This window comes from Suncus etruscus, chromosome 1 (assembly GCF_024139225.1).
Source record: "Suncus etruscus isolate mSunEtr1 chromosome 1, mSunEtr1.pri.cur, whole genome shotgun sequence".
In the NCBI taxonomy this organism is placed as follows: domain Eukaryota; kingdom Metazoa; phylum Chordata; class Mammalia; order Eulipotyphla; family Soricidae; genus Suncus; species Suncus etruscus.
Window position 1 is genome coordinate 125,015,025 of NC_064848.1, and position 19,498 is coordinate 125,034,522.

General features: G+C 37.9%; 2 protein-coding genes across 2 annotated transcripts in view; both read left to right on the forward strand.

Moving 5' to 3' along the window:
- The window catches only part of TES (testin LIM domain protein), a 55,344-nt gene extending 48,505 nt beyond the window's left edge, over nt 1-6,839 (forward strand). Inside the window, exons 4-7 of the mRNA XM_049771046.1 lie at nt 1,668-2,003; nt 3,152-3,367; nt 3,732-3,890; nt 6,342-6,839. Of these exons, the coding sequence (XP_049627003.1) occupies nt 1,668-2,003; nt 3,152-3,367; nt 3,732-3,890; nt 6,342-6,530 (900 nt within the window). The 3' untranslated portion in view covers nt 6,531-6,839. The remainder of the gene's footprint in view (nt 1-1,667; nt 2,004-3,151; nt 3,368-3,731; nt 3,891-6,341) is intronic.
- The window catches only part of MET (MET proto-oncogene, receptor tyrosine kinase), an 811,679-nt gene that overhangs the window by 239,176 nt on the left and 553,005 nt on the right, over nt 1-19,498 (forward strand). The window lies entirely within an intron of this gene.

A 19,498-nucleotide genomic window follows, 5' to 3' on the forward strand; every position in this document is an offset into this window, starting at 1 on the left:
GGGGAGTCCTCCGTGGATGAAGCCTCACACTGGGTCAAATCTTAGGCCCGAGCATGCAACAGAGAAGACAGTCCAGAGAGAAATGTTTGCTTCTGTGATATAGCGCCGTTCTTAGTGTGATTTTTCCTTCTTGTTGCAATGGAGTTCTTTCCTTAGAAAGAGTGCACGGCCGCGTAGCGAAGCGGAGCGGCCGTGCTCCTCTGAGCCTCTTTTTGCCCCACTCGCAAGAGTTTCACGCAAGAGGACAGTAGACAGACATAGACAGGTCACACTCACAGTCTTTCACAGCTGAGCCCCACTGGGCCGGTGTACTTTTGCGGATTTTCCATTTGGGTATCTTTTAAGAATGTTAATCATGCAAAGGAATCTTGTAGCAATATTTTCAAGAACTGATGATGAAAATTTTGCTGATTCATTCTGAGACTTTTTAACCCTTGCTCAAATATGTTTGTGTAATTGTATTTTTGTATATTTTGTACAGATAAACATAGTAACCCAGATACTTTTACAGATTGGGAAAAAAGAGTTAAGGAGGAAAATTAAGTGCTTTTTTATAGACCTTAACTGATTTTGTGTATCAGTTTTAGTATCTTTTTTTTTTTTTTTTTTTTTTTTGGTTTTTGGGCCACACCCGTTTGACGCTCAGGGGTTACTCCTGGCTATGTGCTCAGAAATCGCCCCCGGCTTGGGGGGGACCATATGGGACGCAGGGGGATCGAACCGCGGTCCTTCCTTGGCTAGCGCTTGCAAGGCAGACACCTTACCTCCAGCGCCACCTACCCGGCCCCCAGTTTTAGTATCTTAACATTCAAGGTAATTTACATTATGAAGATTCATTGTTACTAGAAGATAAAATGGATTTTTTTTTTTTTGATTTTTGGGTCATACCCGGTGATGCTTAAGAGTTTACCCCTGGGGGCCGGGCGGTGGCGCTCGAGGTAAGGTGCCTGCCTTACCTGCGCTAGCCTAGGAGACGGACCGCGGTTCGATCCCCCGGCGTCCCATATGGTCCCCCAAGCCAGGAGCGACTTCTGAGCGCATAGCCAGGAGTAACCCCTGAGCGTCACCGGGTGTGGCCCAAAAACCAAAAAAAAAAAAAAAAAAAAAAAGAGTTTACCCCTGGCTATGTGCTCAGAAGTTGCTCCTGGCTTGGGGGACCATATGGATGCCGGGGTATCGAACCACGGTTTGTCCTAGGCTAGTGCTGGCAAGGTAGACACCTTACCTCTAGCGCCACTGCACTGCCCCCCCCCCTTTTTTTGAAAATGGAATTCTTTATTGTTTGAGGCTGCATCTGCTGGTACTTAAGGATTTCTCTCAGCTCTGTGATGAGGGTGAGGGAGACTAAATGGGAATCAAACCTGTGCCTCCCACTTAACTCATTAGTCTCCCAAATTGACCTCTTTTTAAAGTCACTTGCTTTTTTTGATGTTGTTTTTGGTTTTGGGGCTACACCTGGTGACACTCGGGTTACTCCTGACTATGCGCTCAGAAATTGCTCCTGGCTTGGGGGACCATATTGGATGCCTGGGAATCGAACCTGGAATTGAACCATATTGGATGCCTGGGACGAATGGTCCGTCCTAGGTTAGCCGCATGCAAGGCAAACCCCCTACTACCTGTGTGACAGCCATCTTCCCATTAACTCCGGTTTTCTTGCTGTTCAGGCCAGGCAGTACATGCAAATGTTGCCTAAGGAGAAGCAGCCTGTGGCAGGTTCAGAGGGGGCACAGTACCGGAAGAAACAGCTGGCAAAGCAGCTTCCTGCACATGACCAGGACCCTTCCAAGTGCCATGAGTTGTCTCCCAAGGAGGTGAAGGAGATGCAGCAGTTTGTGAAGAAATACAAAAGTGAAGCTCTGGGAGTCGGGGACGTTAAACTTCCCAAGGACATGGATGGTCCTGGCCCTGACAGAACACACATCCCTGGCGGAGACAGAAGCACCACGGCCCCAGTGGGGTCCATAGAAAACAAATCAGCTGAGCACAAAACAAATCAGTATGTAAGTAGAGTGGCCAGGCCTAGGGCCTCATTATCTCTTTTACTGACTTTCCCCCCTTTATTTGTTTTATTTTTTTCAGAGTAAGGGCCATACCTAGTTGAGCTTGAGTTACAGGTGTTTAGAGACTAACAGGGTCACACCAGATTTGTGTGTGTGTGTGTGTGTGTGTGTGTGTGTGTGTGTGTGTGTGTGTGTGATGCTAGGGATTAAACTCTTTGGAGGCATTGAATGTGTTATATCAAATGACTTCTCTGGGACCACTGGTTTCCAACAGAGAAGACACTGAATTCAAATATAACAGGCTTCTTTGAGGGAGTCATCATACTCGCAACCTATGTCTAAAGCCAAGTTTTTTATTATTATCTGTTGCCAAAGATAATTGTGATTTTTATGTATACACAGTTGATGGCATTGACAGCATGTTATAAAACAAAATAGTAACCTAGGCAGTTTTTAAAAGTAAGCTTCATTATTTATTTGTACTTTTAATCATAAATAAGAATAACATATACTTAGGCTAATTTAGTTTTGTTTGGAAAAGCATGCCTAAAATTTACACATAAATTATCTGGCTTTCTGGTTATTTTTTGTTAAAAATTATTCTCTCCTAAAGAAAAATTGAAGTAATTTTTCTACCTCAAAGGTAAGAGTGAAATAGAAACACAGGTGATGTCTCTAGACTGGTGTTTGAACATTTTGACTATAGTATATTACTAATAGATACAGTTAGCATGTCAGCCAATAAGGCTACCCTATTAATTAATACAGAACTTAGAAGTTCTATCATAATCAATTTTAATAGAACCAATTAAAATAAAAGAAAAAGTGACTACTAACCTTTACATTTATTTTTAACTTTATTTGGGGGATGCTGCAACCTCACATGTGTCATTCCCTGTCCCCACTAAAAATTAGTGAATATTAATTCAAGCACCAATGCTGTGTTAAGCATTACATGCAAGGCCTAGATCTGAATAACCTGGTGTAGGCCAAGATATTCCATCTCTAGAAGTACTTCTGCTGCCTGTTACTAACATCAGTGAAAAGTGTTTCTCTTGCAAGTTGTTTCTCTAAATTCCTCCTGAAGTTGAAGTTGGGTAGTGCCCATTGTGAGGACTAAATATAGTCTTGTCTGGCTTCTCTTTCAGTCCTGCTACTGCTGCAAGCAGAGTATGAAGGAAGGCGACCCAGCGGTCTATGCAGAAAGGGCTGGCTACGACAAGCTGTGGCACCCGGCTTGCTTCGTCTGCAGTGCCTGCCATGAACTTCTAGTGGACATGATTTATTTCTGGAAGAATGGGAAGCTCTACTGCGGTAGACATTACTGTGACAGTGAGAAACCACGCTGTGCTGGCTGTGATGAGGTGTGTTCTCCAGGGCCACCCCCTGGCAGGCTTCTATACCTTGACCCCTTCATGGTTTCTCCAGTGAGAAACCAAGAAAATTAATCAGACTTATTTATATCCAGTGAAGTTGAATCCTTTCAAATCACCCTGACAATCTATATTCCTTGTACTAACTAATAATAGACTATCCAGTAACAAAGAATGGTCTCAACTAAATAATAAGCTTCCCCAAATTGTAGATTATCTTCAGGCTTCAACCCAAAAAAAGTAAGTTGAAGTACTTGGGTTCTTAATTTCTAGATATTGTGTCAAAATCCTAACTTGATCCTGAGTAGCCAGAAGGAAGAATAGATGGTTCATATTATTTTTGTCCTTTTTCCAGCTGATATTCAGCAATGAGTATACCCAGGCAGAGAACCAAAATTGGCACCTGAAACACTTTTGCTGCTTTGACTGTGACAACATCCTAGCTGGGGAAATCTACGTGATGGTCAACGACAGACCTGTGTGCAAACCCTGCTATGTGAAGAATCACGCTGTGGTAAGACTCATGCTAGGAGAAAGGATACCTCAGCCGGTTGGATGACTAGACTTCTTACCTCAATTTATAAGCCTGTTACACATAAAAAATGTGGAGGGGCTCCCTGAAGTAGGAAATGTGATTTATACTAGGATATCACAATCCAGTTAGTTCTAAAGCAGTACATGCCTAAGGACCAGGAAACACTTAGAGATTTCTGCCTGTGCAGTTTATAGCATATATTGAGTCCTACTTAGCATATTCTCACTGAATAAAAGGGTTCCTCAATGAGGAGACTGTTTGTGTTAAACAGGTTAGACTGTACTTAAGATTTCCTAGAAGATATTCAAACTCAGTCCATAGTACCAAACCAGCAACTGGGGCTTAATTTTTTTGCTGCTTAGAGATTTTTTTAGTTATTATTTTGTAAGCCTTTGTAACATTGATTTACTATAACAATATTTAATCTGCATAACAATATTTAATCTGCATATTTAACTTGTGTATGATATATAGTGACACATAAAAAGCATACTCTTTCTTGGATATACCTTGGTTACAGAGAGATGCTATTAAATAATGATCAAGAGAGAGGTAATTTAGATAAATGCTATCTTAAATAAAAATGCATATGTATTATATAGATAATAAAATCTTATATTCTAGGATATGTAAGGTTAGGGCTTTACTTCCTTACATGCAAAAAAAAATGTGCCCTAGTTATTATGTTGACATATTACTAAGTAGAAGATAATCCTAGCTCAGCAATAGAATAATAAGTTGATATCTTTTTAGATGTACGCTTCTATCAAAATAAGGTAATACAAAGTATTGTCAGTGCTAATTTAAAAACTTTACCATATAAGCTCCTGTATAGAGTCAGTAATTTTATATTTCTTTTTTTGTTTTTCTTTTTGGGCTACACCCAGCGGTACTCAGGGTTTACTCCTGGCTCTGTGCTCAGAAATTGCTCCTGGCAGGCTCAGGGTCCATATGGGATGCTGTGAATCGAAGCCAGATAAGTCCTGGCTCAGTCTCATGCAAGGCAAATGCCCTGCCACTGTGCTATCATTCCAGCCCATATAGTCAGCCATTTTCTATCTGCTTCACTGCATCAATATATCTCAGCTCATTAATTACAGCTTCTCTATTGACACTTTTATTTTCTGGCCATTTGTATTATTGCTGTGACCTCAAATTTGGTCTGCACACTTTCATTCTTCATTTAGATCAAAGCCACCTTTTATAATGATGGAAGATAGTCTTTCGAAAATGCAAACTTTGGGATCAGAGAGGTAGAACATTTGTCTCAGACCTGGCCAACCTGGATTTGTTAAAGGTTTATTGACAGGCAATGGAGAAAAACCCTACAAACAGATCAAAACAGGGCTTTTATGTTTAGCTCTTGTAAAATGAGATTAAAATAAGATTAATAAAATAAGATTCTTGATTATATTGTAGCAACCAATCAAAGCCGTTGTAATAATCAAAGGAGGGGATTTACCACAGTCATATAAAAAATGAAAGAGAGCTTGTAAGGTATTTATCATTGTGAGGTGATTTGTTGTTAAAGGTTGACTTTCTTAGTAAGATACCGATTGCAGTGGCCCAAGGCTATCAGGGCTGCAGGACTGCAGACTGCAAAGGTCCAAAGCTGCCTTGGCCTGGTGCTGCAAGGCAATTAGGGACCTGTGAGGCCACCCAGGGATGCCAACATGTAGCAATGTTGGCAAACCACCCCGAACAGAGAGAGAGAAGAGAAGAAACTAAGTATACATTGTACACATCAACTGTACATCACAGTGAACTTTAAAGTAAACTATGGAGTTTGGGTGGTATTTATGTGCCAACATCTTCATCCCTAGGGGAAAAATTACCATCCTGGTGATGCTGGTAAAAAGTAAAGTTGAATGTCAAAGGCAGAGGGTTCATGGGAATTACTGCCTGTCTTCCTTTCATCTTATTATCTTTGCAGATAAGACTGATCTTTAACATTGTCTTTAAAAATATTTTCCTTATTTATTAAAGTAATGTTTTTGCATATTTTCATTTTTAAGTCTTGTGCAAAATAGAGGCATTTGATAAGTTTATTTTTCATTTTCTGGCCTCCCAGGATTTTCAGAGAGAGGGAGAGAGTTGTATGAAAATTCACTGGCCAGAATTGGCCTGGTACAAAAAGGAAAGACAAGGCACAAATGCAAAGCAGGTAGCATCTCTCCAGTGCTTTCTCTTTGACCCCCACAGAACAGCAGGCACTACTCTGGTCACTATTCTGGGCCCACCCAAACAGTCCAAGGTTTTTCTTTTGTACCTGGAATTACAGGGGTCATGTCCAGGTTCAACAATCATACTCAGATTTGTGTATTTTTGAGGCTGTGCATGTCAGATTGTTGTTTGAAGAAATTTGCTTAGTTCTCATATGAAAGCGTCATCATCACAACTTGATTCTTTATCTCTTACTTGTATTAACAGGTATGCCAAGGATGCCACAATGCAATTGATCCTGAAATGCAGCGGGTGACCTATAATAATTTCAGCTGGCATGCATCCACAGAGTGCTTCTTGTGTTCCTGCTGCAGCAAGTGCCTTATAGGACAGAAGTTCATGCCAGTAGAAGGGATGGTTTTCTGTTCTGTGGAGTGTAAGAAGATGATGTCTTAAGGGGAGAATACCAAACAACAGTGTGCCATATATATTTATATTCAGAGTGATCTGCATTTCTACTGTACAATATAATTTGGAAAAATAAACAGAAAAACAAACAGAAAAGAAACTGTAGAGGTAACTAGGAGGTTTTTGTTTTATATGTTTCTTAGCTGTTTTCCCCCCCTTTTTTTTCATCTATTTTTTTTTTAAACTTATTTTAAGCACTTGATTTTAAGATGGTAAAGACTTCCCCACCCCCATGCTTCCAAAACACGTAAAATTAGATTTGGAAGTTTGGGTTTAATTAAAATTTTTTGTATCCATTGCCCCCATCCCGTGTGCCAAACACATTATATAAAAGTTAGTGTATGGAATGGAAATACTTGAATTTCTAGTTCTGTATTTTTTTTCCCTCATGTGTGAAATGAAAGGAAATTAAATTCGCTCTAGTGTCAAGACTGTATTTATTCTCTCATCCTAAACACTGAATCTTAAAGAGATACACAGTGAATTATTTTGAGAGTAAGTAGAAGTGCATCATAAAGTACACCTCTGCATTTGCAGTATCTTAATTTAGACAGAGGTGACTATTGAATTCCTCTTTTTTTACTTTTTTAAAAAAATTTTTTAATATGCCTTGGTTGTTGGTATTTATAAGCTGGTAACCTCCATCTGTGCCTTGTGTTTTGTCAAATATAGCCTCCATACCTCTTATTTCTATTGATGAATTTGGCTTGGATCTAAGGGCCAGCCTCACATTTATACTGTTTTTACCCCAAAGAGCATATATGCCTTGTACTCAAGAAATGTATTTGCACTTGGCTGTGTGATTTGGATAGATTTTTGCATGTTTTTTGTTCTTTTCTAATGAATACTGTTCTATGATGGATCCTGAATGTCTTCTTTGCTTTTTGTATCTCTTAAACCTTACTATGTTTATTTTCCCCTGTATCCTTTCATATACAGCTATGCACTATGAAGATTAAATGGAATGATATGTATATTATTATTCAAATAAAGTCTTTTACGTTAGTAACTGTCTTTATTTTCGCACCCTTTCATTTGGGAGAAAAAAATTATTCTGTAATTTAGCATTTATCTCAGCAGGGGGCAATGTCTCCAAAGATAAAAAACTACCTAAACCAAAAAGGCTCTTTTCTGCTAACATGCTCAAAAGTAGGCTTTTCAATATGATGAACTGATACTTTTTTTGAAACTCTGAAATGAATTGTGCTTTTACTTACCAGCCAACTTGTTGTTTCTTAGCATGCAATTAGTTTTTTCTTTCAAAAAAAAAAAATCGTTTCAGTTGAGGTTTTGGCAAACTTTTCAGATTTGAATCTATGATATATTACTCTCATACTCAAAATTGCAACTCTATTTGGTTTTCTTTGAATGTTTTTATGGCAACTTATTGTAGAGAAGGAAGCATTTGTTCTATTAATAGCATGAGATTTTTTTCCCTGTCTAAAGTATTTCTGACATACTACAAGAGCAGTTTCTCTGACACATGCCTAAGAATAATTTGATTATGTTTTTTTTCAATTTGTATTTCTTTGGCTGGTAGTGTTCTCCTTTCTATCATTTCCACCAATACACATACATTTATACTCACTAACATACAGAAAATGCACAGGTAACTTATTGTATATTGTATATATAAAGGGTCTTTCACACATACTTTCTTTCTGGGAATGAAGTTAAACAGGTTTGTTCAAGGATGTAGAGACCCAAGAAGTTTGACCAAAATTACCACTCACTTTGTAAGTTGTTATATTAGCATTTCATTAATAGTTATATATAGTTGTTTACTAAAAGAAAAATAGAAATTGTCCTTGTGGAAAAAGAATCACTAGGATTGACTCCTTAATATAAGGCTGGCCTTGTAATATCAGAGTGCCTCCACTAGAACAATTGGAACAATTACCAGTTAAAACTGGTAATCTTTTTTTGGGGGGGTGGGTTTTGGGGTCATACCCGGCAGCGCTCAGGGGTCACTCCTGGCTCTACACTCAGAAATCGCTCCTGGCAGGCACGGGGGACCATATTGGATACCGGGATTCAAACCACCGTCCTTCTGCATGCAAGGCAAACGCCTTACCTCCACGCTATCTCTCCAGCCTTTTAAAAAAATAATTAAAATTACCATCAGAACACTTTGTCATATAAACATTTAATAAAGTTAAGATAGCTATAAGGTCCGATAATACTTCTTTTCCATTACTTAGGACATGATCAATAGTGCTCCTGCTCTTTCTATCATTTTATATTTGGCATTGTTTCAAATAAATTGAACTTTATTTGGTATACAAGTCAAAGTTAAATACATCTCATGCAACAGAGAGACAGTAGGGAAATTAAAGGGTTTTTGTTTTTTTGGTCTGAAGTCATATTCTTTTTCCTTTAAATTTAGGTTATGAATATTTTTTGTCAATAGAAATTTTTATCAAAATCCTAGTTAAGATCCATTTTTAAAATGCATATACGCTCTGTATTTAACATAGTTGTTATTTAACAACCATATTTATGTAGAGAGGTCGGATCTCTTGCAGGTAGGAAATTGGGGCTTGGAAAAGGAGGGGGAGAGTACCATAATATTCACAACAATAAAGTTACAGAGAGTAGGAAGAGATTTCTTGCTGTCTTCAAATAATCTCCTTCCCTCTTCATTTTGGCTAATTAAAGGCATAATAAGGACTTGTGGTTCTCCTATCTCCTTAATCAGAAAAGAAAGGTTGCAAGTGTAAAAAGAAAAGAACTACTTCCTTCTTGAAAACTAGAAACTAGTTCTTCCTCAATACTAGGAAGTTCAAAAGGTTTATGACATATCATCACTTGCCAAAAAATTTGGAGGTAAGATTTCTCATCCTTACTGGGAGAAACAGACATATCAGAATGATTAGTCATGAATTCATTCTATGCTGGTAACCCTTGGATACAGTCACATTTTGAGAAATAGTGTATTTAATTTGTAGTCCCATTATGAAATAAGAATTGCCTAAGAAAATCATGATTTTTTAATTTGTTGTTTTATTTATTAAAAATAATGTTTTTAATGAAATGAGAGCTAATTTACTTGAACTGAAACTTTGACAAGTTTTCAAGTGTGGATTGCCATATCTGACTGAAGTATTTCAGTCCAGTTCCTCCAAAGGAAAGGGATTCATTGTTGACTCATTATTACGGAATTTCCAATATGTAGTGTTTAAACTTTGTTAACTTCACCATAGTTACCAAAGATATATCAGCACCCAAGATGAGTGTTAAGCCTTTGCCTCCAGATGCCCTGACATATCTGAACTTGTCTTTTGGATATTCACTTAGTTTCTTGGGAAACTTATGACTCCATTAATATCATCATAAAGCAGCATAAAGTCTTCCTGGCTTGGTTCTGCACCCTTCCTGATATCTTCTGATTTAAGTGTTCAGTGACCATTTTGATGATTATCCTAAACAATTACAAATATAAAAATCACCATATGCACACAGGTGTATTTAAAACTTACAGCTTGAAACATACTGAATAAAACCCTTATTTCATGTATTTGTAAAATGCCTTTGCTGATTCTTTTCTTTCCACACAGAAACATCAGTTTATGTTTAACCAGATAATGTATTCCAGAACACTCAAAGTAAGGTATCTTTAACTTTATATTTATTTTGAATAGCATTTATGTTGATGTTTAGAAAATCCACTATGATTTTCCTCAATAATAAACCTTCCCAGAATGTCCTTAACCTGCAGATAAAGCAAACTTGAAAGAAAAATCCAAACTTAAACTGACTTGTACCCTGTTATTTATTTTTTCAAAGATTTGGTGGATGAGAGATGCTCCCTGTGCAGTGCTCTGGGATTCCTAACACAACTCCTGGCAATATGTTTAATGCAAAGCCTGAGGATGTAGAACTGCTCTGCAGTTCCAGGGATCACCAAGTCAGCACAGCAGTCACAGGATCCTCTGAGGCTCTACCCTGCATAGCTGAACATATTGTAAGTTACTCTGAATAGAAACAGGCATAGTAGAAGATTTAAGTAAGATCTGAAATGATAGAAGTCAACAATGAATACAAATAAAGGCAGGTAAATACGAATTTATGTGCTGAGTATCTCAAAAGAGATGTGTTTCGTAGGAAACAAGGAAGTGTGGAAGTAACAATAGAGAATGAAGGACACTGCTCACACACATCATGGAGTGCCTCTATGAGAGGTCCTTGGAAAAGAAACTTGGAGGGATGGTCTAGTACCTGGCAGAGATAGGAGATGAAAAGGTGGAGAGTACAAGGGAGTTTTCAGTTCACAAAAGTTGAATTTCAGAGGGAACAGAGTGGGAATTTCTAGGGAGTTTAAGATCAAATCATACTAGAGAGAACCTAGAATGAAAAATGAGTTTTGTTGGTCACATGTGAGAGGCATATGGAGGTTAGTCTTGGCAGTTTGCTAGGGAAGTATAAGCAATGAGCAATCAATTAGGAATGCTTTGGATTGAAAGTTACTAAGAACACAACCAAGAGTGGCTTATAAACAAAACAGACTTCCAAATTTGGCATAGAAAAAGCATTTTAATCTCAGCTCTGCCATCCTCTCTGTTATCTGTGTTATCTTTCATTTTCATTTTTTTTCCTTCCATTTAAGCATTACTAACTGCATCCAGAGTATAGTGTAGAAAAGGGTGAAAGACTTGAACTATGTTAAAAAGTAGAAATATCTTTCATAGGTGCTCCCTGTAATATGTGCCCTTCCATATAATTGGTTAGAACTAATTTATGTGCTTTTCCCTTGTCCTTGTAATATTTGATTTAGGTAGTCTTAATTCATAATCTGAGGGTGAGGCCACCCTGAAAAATTAATTTTATGATTATATAGAGGATAGGATGGCAGAAAATGGGAAAACAAAAGACCACTTTGATTCTTTTATTAATGGTTAGAGTTCAGAGTGCTGAGCTGGCAAGTCTGGAATTGCCATGTCATCCTATTAAATAAACTCCTCTCTCTAAGGACAGCATGCTTTCCCTTCTTCCCAAAGTTGAGTGACAGAAATATATCTCCCTTTTCATTTTGGCTTACAAGAAGTATTGTACAAAATGCAATAATAACAATAACTATCTTTTAAATATATTACTTTCAAACCTGTTACTCCGTATAACTTTTTGTATGAGTTCTTTCTGCCGCTCCAAATTCTTTGTAGAATTATAAAGGGAGTCCTTTTGGTCAGCATTATTAGTTTTTGTCTTTTCCAAATAATAATAAAAATTATTTATTGCCAGACCAAAGCAGGACATCATGAGGATAAAAACTAAAACAAACTAAGGTTGCTCAACCCTAAGATTGCTTTCCATCTTGCTCTCATCTAAGCATCTCCCTAAATATCTGGTCCATTCCCCTTTCTCTGGGCTGAGTTCTTTTTTTCTTGAGTCCATGTGGTTAGGGAAATGTGAATCCTTACTTTTATGAGGCTACCTGTTACAGTACAGTCACAGATATTGATGGGATGTCTCTAGGTTCCAAGTTCCCAGAAACATTGACTCCAGTTATTATTACTTATATCAGACCTGTTAATGATTAGTATCCTAAAACCTAAGTGAACAGTTTGAAATAAATCAGTCAAAATGAGCACTGGAGGAATAGCTGTTTAAGATTTTGCTATAGTTTTACCTCATCTAACTACCACCACCAAAGTACACAAATTCTCCCACCAGTGCCCTAATATTGTATCTAGTCAGTCTCCAGATGTGCATTGCTCATAAACATAAGTCCATATACTATGTGTAGAGTTTATAAACATCATGAATATTCATAATAATATAGACTCAGTAAACCTAGTGAGTCCTGTTTTTAAGCCAGTGCATCCAGTAAGTTAGGATTACCAAATTAGTAATTAGGATTACCAAAACAAATAGAAACATATTTCCAGGGAAAGTTTTCAGGAGAAAGAACTGAGAAAATAGAGTCTTAATGAGTATCTAAAACCAATAAAGCAAAACTTATATAAGGAATGATGAAAAAATGTTAATTACAAGCTCCCAAGAACTGTGTATCAAGTTATATGGAGCATAAGCCTTGCCCTGAAAAAGTTCAGTCTCATTTTTCATAAAGGAAATAGGTATTTAAGTTATTTAATAAATATTTAATATTTAAATATTAAATAATAAAATATTTAATAATAATAAATAAATATTTAATAGGTATTTAAGTCTGCAAACAATCCTTTGAGATAAAATTTCAAGATTAACCTAGAAGTTGACTGATGCTTGTTTACCAGAGAATATGACGTGTGGCCTGATTTACCTGTAAGAAATGAGAGAAACCATAAACAGTGATTTATCCTGTTTCTTACAAAAATTTTTAAATGAAATTTAAAAAAATGAAGTTCTGATATCAGCTCCATAGACGTACTCCAAAGAGATGTAAACCAATCCATAAAAATTATGGGTACATCAACCATGTAGCTGAAAACTGACTCTGAGGATGAGAGGGTGAGCAAGTCCCTGCCCTGCTGAAGCCATTTCAGTGCACCCATCACCCGCAGTTGCTGCTTTGCCTATGGCCCTGTTTCACCATTCCTCTACAGCTCTTTGCAGAGACACTAATCTGGCCAAAACTCTAGGTGTGCCAGTATTTGGGCTGATATTACCAGGACTTTTTTGGAGTGAATGCAGACACCCTCCCTCAACCTTATCATATTTCCAAAAGCTCTGTCAGCTGAAAACATACCTCATAAAAGCCTCAGTATCAGTAATAGTGCTTGGAATTCCTGGACCACAGCCGGCTGGTCGACACCTCTATTTTTACTTAATACTGTCACACACCCCCTAATTTCTCTGAAGCCACCTAATGTTCAGAAAAAATGAGGTAACACAATAGTCAATTAGTAACAAGAACTTACTAAACTTTTTAACAATGAACTCATTGAAATTGCAATAATTTTCACAAATTTTCTTGTTTCTTTACACTTTTTATCTCCAACTTACCTGGAAACAAATGTATTATGATCAACTATGTTTTGTCATTTTTTTTTTGCCAATTATGTGATACATGCTCTTTAATAAAGAAAATTAAATTTACAAAATGAAGTATTTATTTTTCATTGAAAATCATATAACTTATGGCTTATATATTTAACAATTTACCAAAAATGACTCTTCAAAGGTACCTGAATGTCTTAATTAAAAAAGGAAGATTTGGGGCAAGAGAGATAGCATGGAGGCAGGGTGTCTGCCTTGCAGGCAGAAAAACAGTGGTTCGAATCCAGCATTCCAATGGTCCCCCAAACCTGCCAGGCACGATTTCTGAGCGTAGAGCCCTTGACCACTGCTGAGTGTGACCCAAAAACCAAAAACCAAAAAAAAAAATAAAATAAAAAATAAGATTTAAGCTGGAGTAATACACAGCTGGTAGGGCATTTGCCAGGCACGTGACCTATGTGGAACCAACCCGGGTTTGATTCCTAGCATCCTATATGGTCCCCCCAAGCACACCAGGAGTAATCCTTGAATGTCACTAGTTGGCCCAAAGCAAAAAAAAAAAAAAAAAAAAAAAAGAAAGGAAGGAAGATATACATTATTATTCTTTGTGTTTTGATTGTTGACCCACCCTTCCCTACTGTGCTTTGAACTTACTCCTAGCTTAGTGAACAAGGATCACTCCTGTTGGGCTCAGGGGGTACCAGAGATCAAAGCCAGGACAGTCAAGTGCAAGTCACGTACCCTACCCATTGTGTATCTCTCTGGCACCACAGTATATTACTTTTTCTAAGAATTTTTTTTTTGGGCCACACCCGGTGACACTCAGGAGTTACTCCTGGATATGCCCTCAGAAATCGCTCCTGGCTTGGGGGACCATATGGAATGCCAGGGGATCCAACCAAGGTCCATCCTAGGTTAGCAGAGTGCAAGGCAAATGCCTTATCGCTGTGCCACTGCTCCTGTCCCTCTAAGAAATTTTCTCATTTCCTTTTCTTGTCTCTTTACTCTTTTCTTGTCCCTACTGAAGTTCTGCTAATAGTTGGTCTTGAATCAAGGGCAGAATAAATAGTGAGGAAGAATGAAAATGAAGAAGAACATGGCCACAGAGACATGGAGTTCCTTTTTGTTGTGTTTTTGTTTTGTTTTGGGGGACAGAGAAGTAAACCTGGAGCTACTTGGAGGCCATGACATTCTAGGGATTGAACTCAAGTTTTTTGTGTGCCAAGCATGTGCACCAGTCCTTTAAACTATCTCTCCAGACTCACCTGTACTACTTACATATAGAATTAATTTTCTAAGCATTATTCTATTTATCAGGAAAAGACACACTACACTGGGTGTTTTCCACAATCAATAAATAACCTGTGCAGTTTTGCAAAGTATATGAAACAATATTGTGAAATCATCATCACATAACAAGGATTTCCTTCTGCTTATTCCTTTGGCAACCTAACCTAGAGGACACATGCCCTTAATGTTCAACATTCTCACACAAGGCCAAGGGTAATTTTTGCTTCTTTACTATATTTAGTACAGGAATAATGTTATTCATCTCCAGTCAAAAGATCTTTGGGGAGGGAGTGGGAAGAGAGATAGAAAAATAGGCATAGCATTTACCTTGTATGTAGCCTATCCAGTTTGATTCCCCAGCAACCCTATGTGGTTTTTCCAGACCAACCAGGGTTATCCCTGAGAACTGAGTCCAAAGTAAGCCCTGAAAACCGCCAAATGTGGCACCAAAACAAAATGTCAGAAGTAGTACTTACCTTGTATGTGGCTGCACAGGTTCAATTCCCATCTTCGAATATGGTCTCCTGAGCTCTGCCCAGAATGATCCTTGACAAAGAGCCGGAATAGTCCCTGAGACCTGGTGAGTATGCCCCCCCAAACAACAAAACAAACATAAAAACAAAACATCTTTTGGGGTATAATGAAGAGCCTTGACCAAAGTACTTAATATAAAATATATCAAAGAAAGAATGACCTTATTTGTAGAACACACATACAGACAGCAGTGATGGGGCAGAGGAGGGAATGAGAGAGTGAGAGAGAGAGAAAGAGAGAGCATGAATACTGAGGCAAACTATATTATGTGAGAGGAAATTGTGAGTGAAGTTTCTTCATAATCATTTTCTTTGCACTTTTATTTTTTAACTTTTTTTCTTTATTTAAACATCTTGATTACAAATATGATTGTGATTAGGTTTCTGTCATGTAAATAACACCTCCCTTCAACAGTGCAATATTCCCACCACCAATATCCCAAATCTCCCTCCATCCCACCCCACCCCCACCTGTACTCTAGACAGGCTTTCCAGTTCCCTCATTCATTCACATGATTATGGTAGTTCTTAGTGTAGTTATTTCTATAACTGCACTCACCACTCTTTGCGGTGAGCTTCATGGAGTGAGCTGGAAGTTCCAGCCCTCCTCTCATTGTCTCTGAGGATTGTTGCAAAAATGACTTATTTTTCTTAAAACCCATAGATGAGTGAGACTATTCTGCGTCTCTCTCTCCCTCTGACTTATTTCACTCAGCATGATAGATTCCATGTACATCCATGTATAAAAAAATTTCATGACTTCATCTCTCCTGACAGCTGCATAATATTCCATTGTGTATATGTACCACAGTTTCTTTAGCCATTCGTCTGTTGAAGGGCATCTTGGTTGTTTCCAGAGCCTCGCTATTGTGAATAATGCAGCAATAAATATAAGTGTGACAAAGGGGTTTTTGTATTGTATTCTTGTATTCGTAGGGTATATCCTTAGGAGTGGAATAGCTGGGTCAAATAAACTCATATAGCAAGGTGGCAGGCTACAAAATTAACACACAGAAATCAATGGCCTTTTTATACACCAATAATTATAGGGAAGAGATGGACATCAAGAAGGCAATCCCATTCACATTAGTGCCACACAAACTCAAATATCTTGGAGTCAACTTGACCAAAGACATGAAGGACCTATACAAAGAAAACTATAAAGCCCTGCTCCAAGAAATAAGAGAGGACACATGGAAATGAAACACATATCCTGCTCATGGATTGGCAGGATTAACATCATTAAAATGGCAATACTCCCCAAAGCATTGTGCAGATTTAATATGATCCCTCTAAAGATACCCATGACATTCTTCAAAGAAGTAGATCAAACACTTACGAAGTTTATCTGGAACAATAAAAACCCTCGAATAGCTAAAGCACTCCTAGGTAAAAGGAAAATGGGGGGCATTACTTTCCCCACCTTTAAACTTTACTACAAAGCAATAGTTATCAAAACAGCATGGTTTTGGAATAAAGACAGGCCCCCAGATCAGTGGAATAGGCTTGAGTTCTCAGACAATGTTCCCCAGACATACAGTCACTTAATTTTTGACAGAGGAGCAAGAAATTTTAAGTGGAGCAGGGAAAACCTCTTCAACAAGTGGTGCTGGCAGAACTGGTTAGCCACTTGCAAAAAAGCGAACATAGATCCCCAGTTAACATCATGTAGGAAGGTAAAATCCAAATGGATTAAAGACCTTGATATCAGACCTGATACCATAAGGTATATAGAACAACACGTAGGTAAAACACTCCATGACATTGAGACTAAAGGCATCTTCAAGGAGAAACTGCACTTTCCAAACAAGTGGAAGCAGAGATAAACAGATGAGAATACATTAAGCTGAGAAGCTTCTGCACCTCAAAAGAAATTGTCCCCAGGATACAAGAGCCACCCACCCACCGTGTGGGAGAAACTATTCACCCAATACCTATCAGATAAGGGGCTAATATTCAAAATAGACAGGGCACTGATAGAACTTTACAAGAAAAAAACATCTAATCCCATCAAAAAATGGGGAGAAGAAATGGACAGACACTTTGACAAAGAAAAAATACAAGTGGCCAAAGACACATGAAAAAATGCTCCTCATCACTGATCATCAGGGACATGCAAATCAAAACAACGATGAGATACCATCTCATACCGCAGAGATTGGCACACATCACAAAGAATGAGTGTTTGCACTTTTAAAGGCAAATCTAATCATAATCTAAATGCTTTATACATAAATACTTAATTGCTTAAATAATCCTTAAAGATTGGTATTGTTATATGAGAAAACTGAGGACAGTCTTATTGTGTTACTGATAAACACCACAAAGGTAGTGGGGAAATTAGGATTTAAATCCTGGGAATTTAACACAGTTTCTGAACTTGTTTTCACCTCCTCAGACTGCCATAAGGTATGCATGCCTCTTCTATTTCATATTAACTGTGTCAAAACTGCATAAAAATAGCTTTTATGTTCCTGCTTTACCCTTCACTGAAATGTCTTCTATGCATCCTTGCACTTCCATCATCCTTAGAGAAAGTCGTTCTCTAGCTATGTGGAGTTGTGCAAACCATGGCATTGATTCTCGGCCTTGCAGCCAGCAACAGTCCTATGTCAGCCTGTTAAAGACAAATTCCTATCAGTTTCTCAACAAAATCCTTCGTATTTGAACAGAACAGAAGAACCAGGCTGCTGAGATGCCAAGAGAAGCAAACTTACATTACAAAGTGTTTCCAACAAATGTTTTGGAGATTTTAAAGGGGCAGCTTTCTAAGTATTGAAGACTTGCAAACAACAGACACACAGGCAAGTTTTGCAGGCAGCTTTCTAAGTATTGAAGAATTTTGCAAACAACTGACACAGGTCCGAGTTATTTCTGGGTTATATAATCTTCGTTAAAAAAAAAAAGTCTTGCTGCTGCAATACTCATTTATCAATTGTCTTATTAACACCCACACATTTTGTTTGTGTTAAAATAATAAAAATGGTGTTTTACATCTTTGATGCTTATATGTGTATTATGAATATAATTTTGGCATTCTTTAATAGATTTCAACATGGTATCAAAGGTTTATGTTTATAAGCTTTATAATAATTCCACAAAGTTCAAGCGGTTTGGCAGTGTCTGGAAAACTGAAAAAAAAAGTAATAAAAGATTGCCACGAGGAATTCAAAGCTGCCTTGTATGGTAATGCCAAATCAAACTATTGCATACTTCAGCATTAAGAGTTTTGTTGTGATTTTAGAGATAGGTCAGGCTACAGCTGCAGAGATAACTAAGAATAACAGAGTGATTTACCCTTGACAATGAGTAAAGGGTTTTGGAAATTTACAATTAATAACAGCTTTGAAAACGTATTAGAGAAATTAATGAGAAAGAAAAAAATAACACAGAATTGTCTAGGCCTCATTTTCTAAAGTATTTGTTAGCATCCTCCATTAGCCTTCAGCCTAGCACTTCTGCCTCACCTTGGGAGAGTATAAACCTTTCATTTTTGCCAGTCTGGAATGCAGTTTTCCTGTCCAGCCCAAGCTCACTGAGTCTACGCCCTTTTCAATTCTGCAATTGCATGCTCTCAATTGTTGGCAGCTAATAAAAGGGGTTTCCTTATGAATCATAGTGCATGGGGAAGCTGAGTGGTATACCCTACACTTGTGCCATAATCTGCCTGGAATGTATTTGAAATAGGAGACAGAAAGCTAGGGTGTAGTTCAACATCTGATTTCAAGCACATTCTCCAAAATTTGGCGTTCAATGTGGAAAAGTTGCAGTGTCTCTCCTGCTATGGAAAAGTCGACACTCACAACATTGTCTCCAAAGGGACAGGCACTGAGTTCTACACAATTTGACTCCAGGATCTCTGACTCAAGGAGTCCATTTCTTGATTCTTTTATATGACCCTATTATTCTGTTCAGGTAGTATGAGATCAGCTTTAATGAGCTGAGATGAAAAAAACATGTGGGGAACACACAGTTGCTATCAACATAGGTTTTAATTAGTTATGTTGACAAAGTACAGTTGGCAAAGGACAGTTAAGTCTGGTGGATTGTATCTTTTGAGATTTTCTTGTGGGATGTGGGATCCCGAGCGCATTTTCATCACACACCTGGTCTTTTGAGATCGAGAAAAGATTTGCAGCAGAGAGGTGTTAAGCAGAGTTCTTGCAGTGGGGATCCTTTTGGAACTGAGTCAGTATT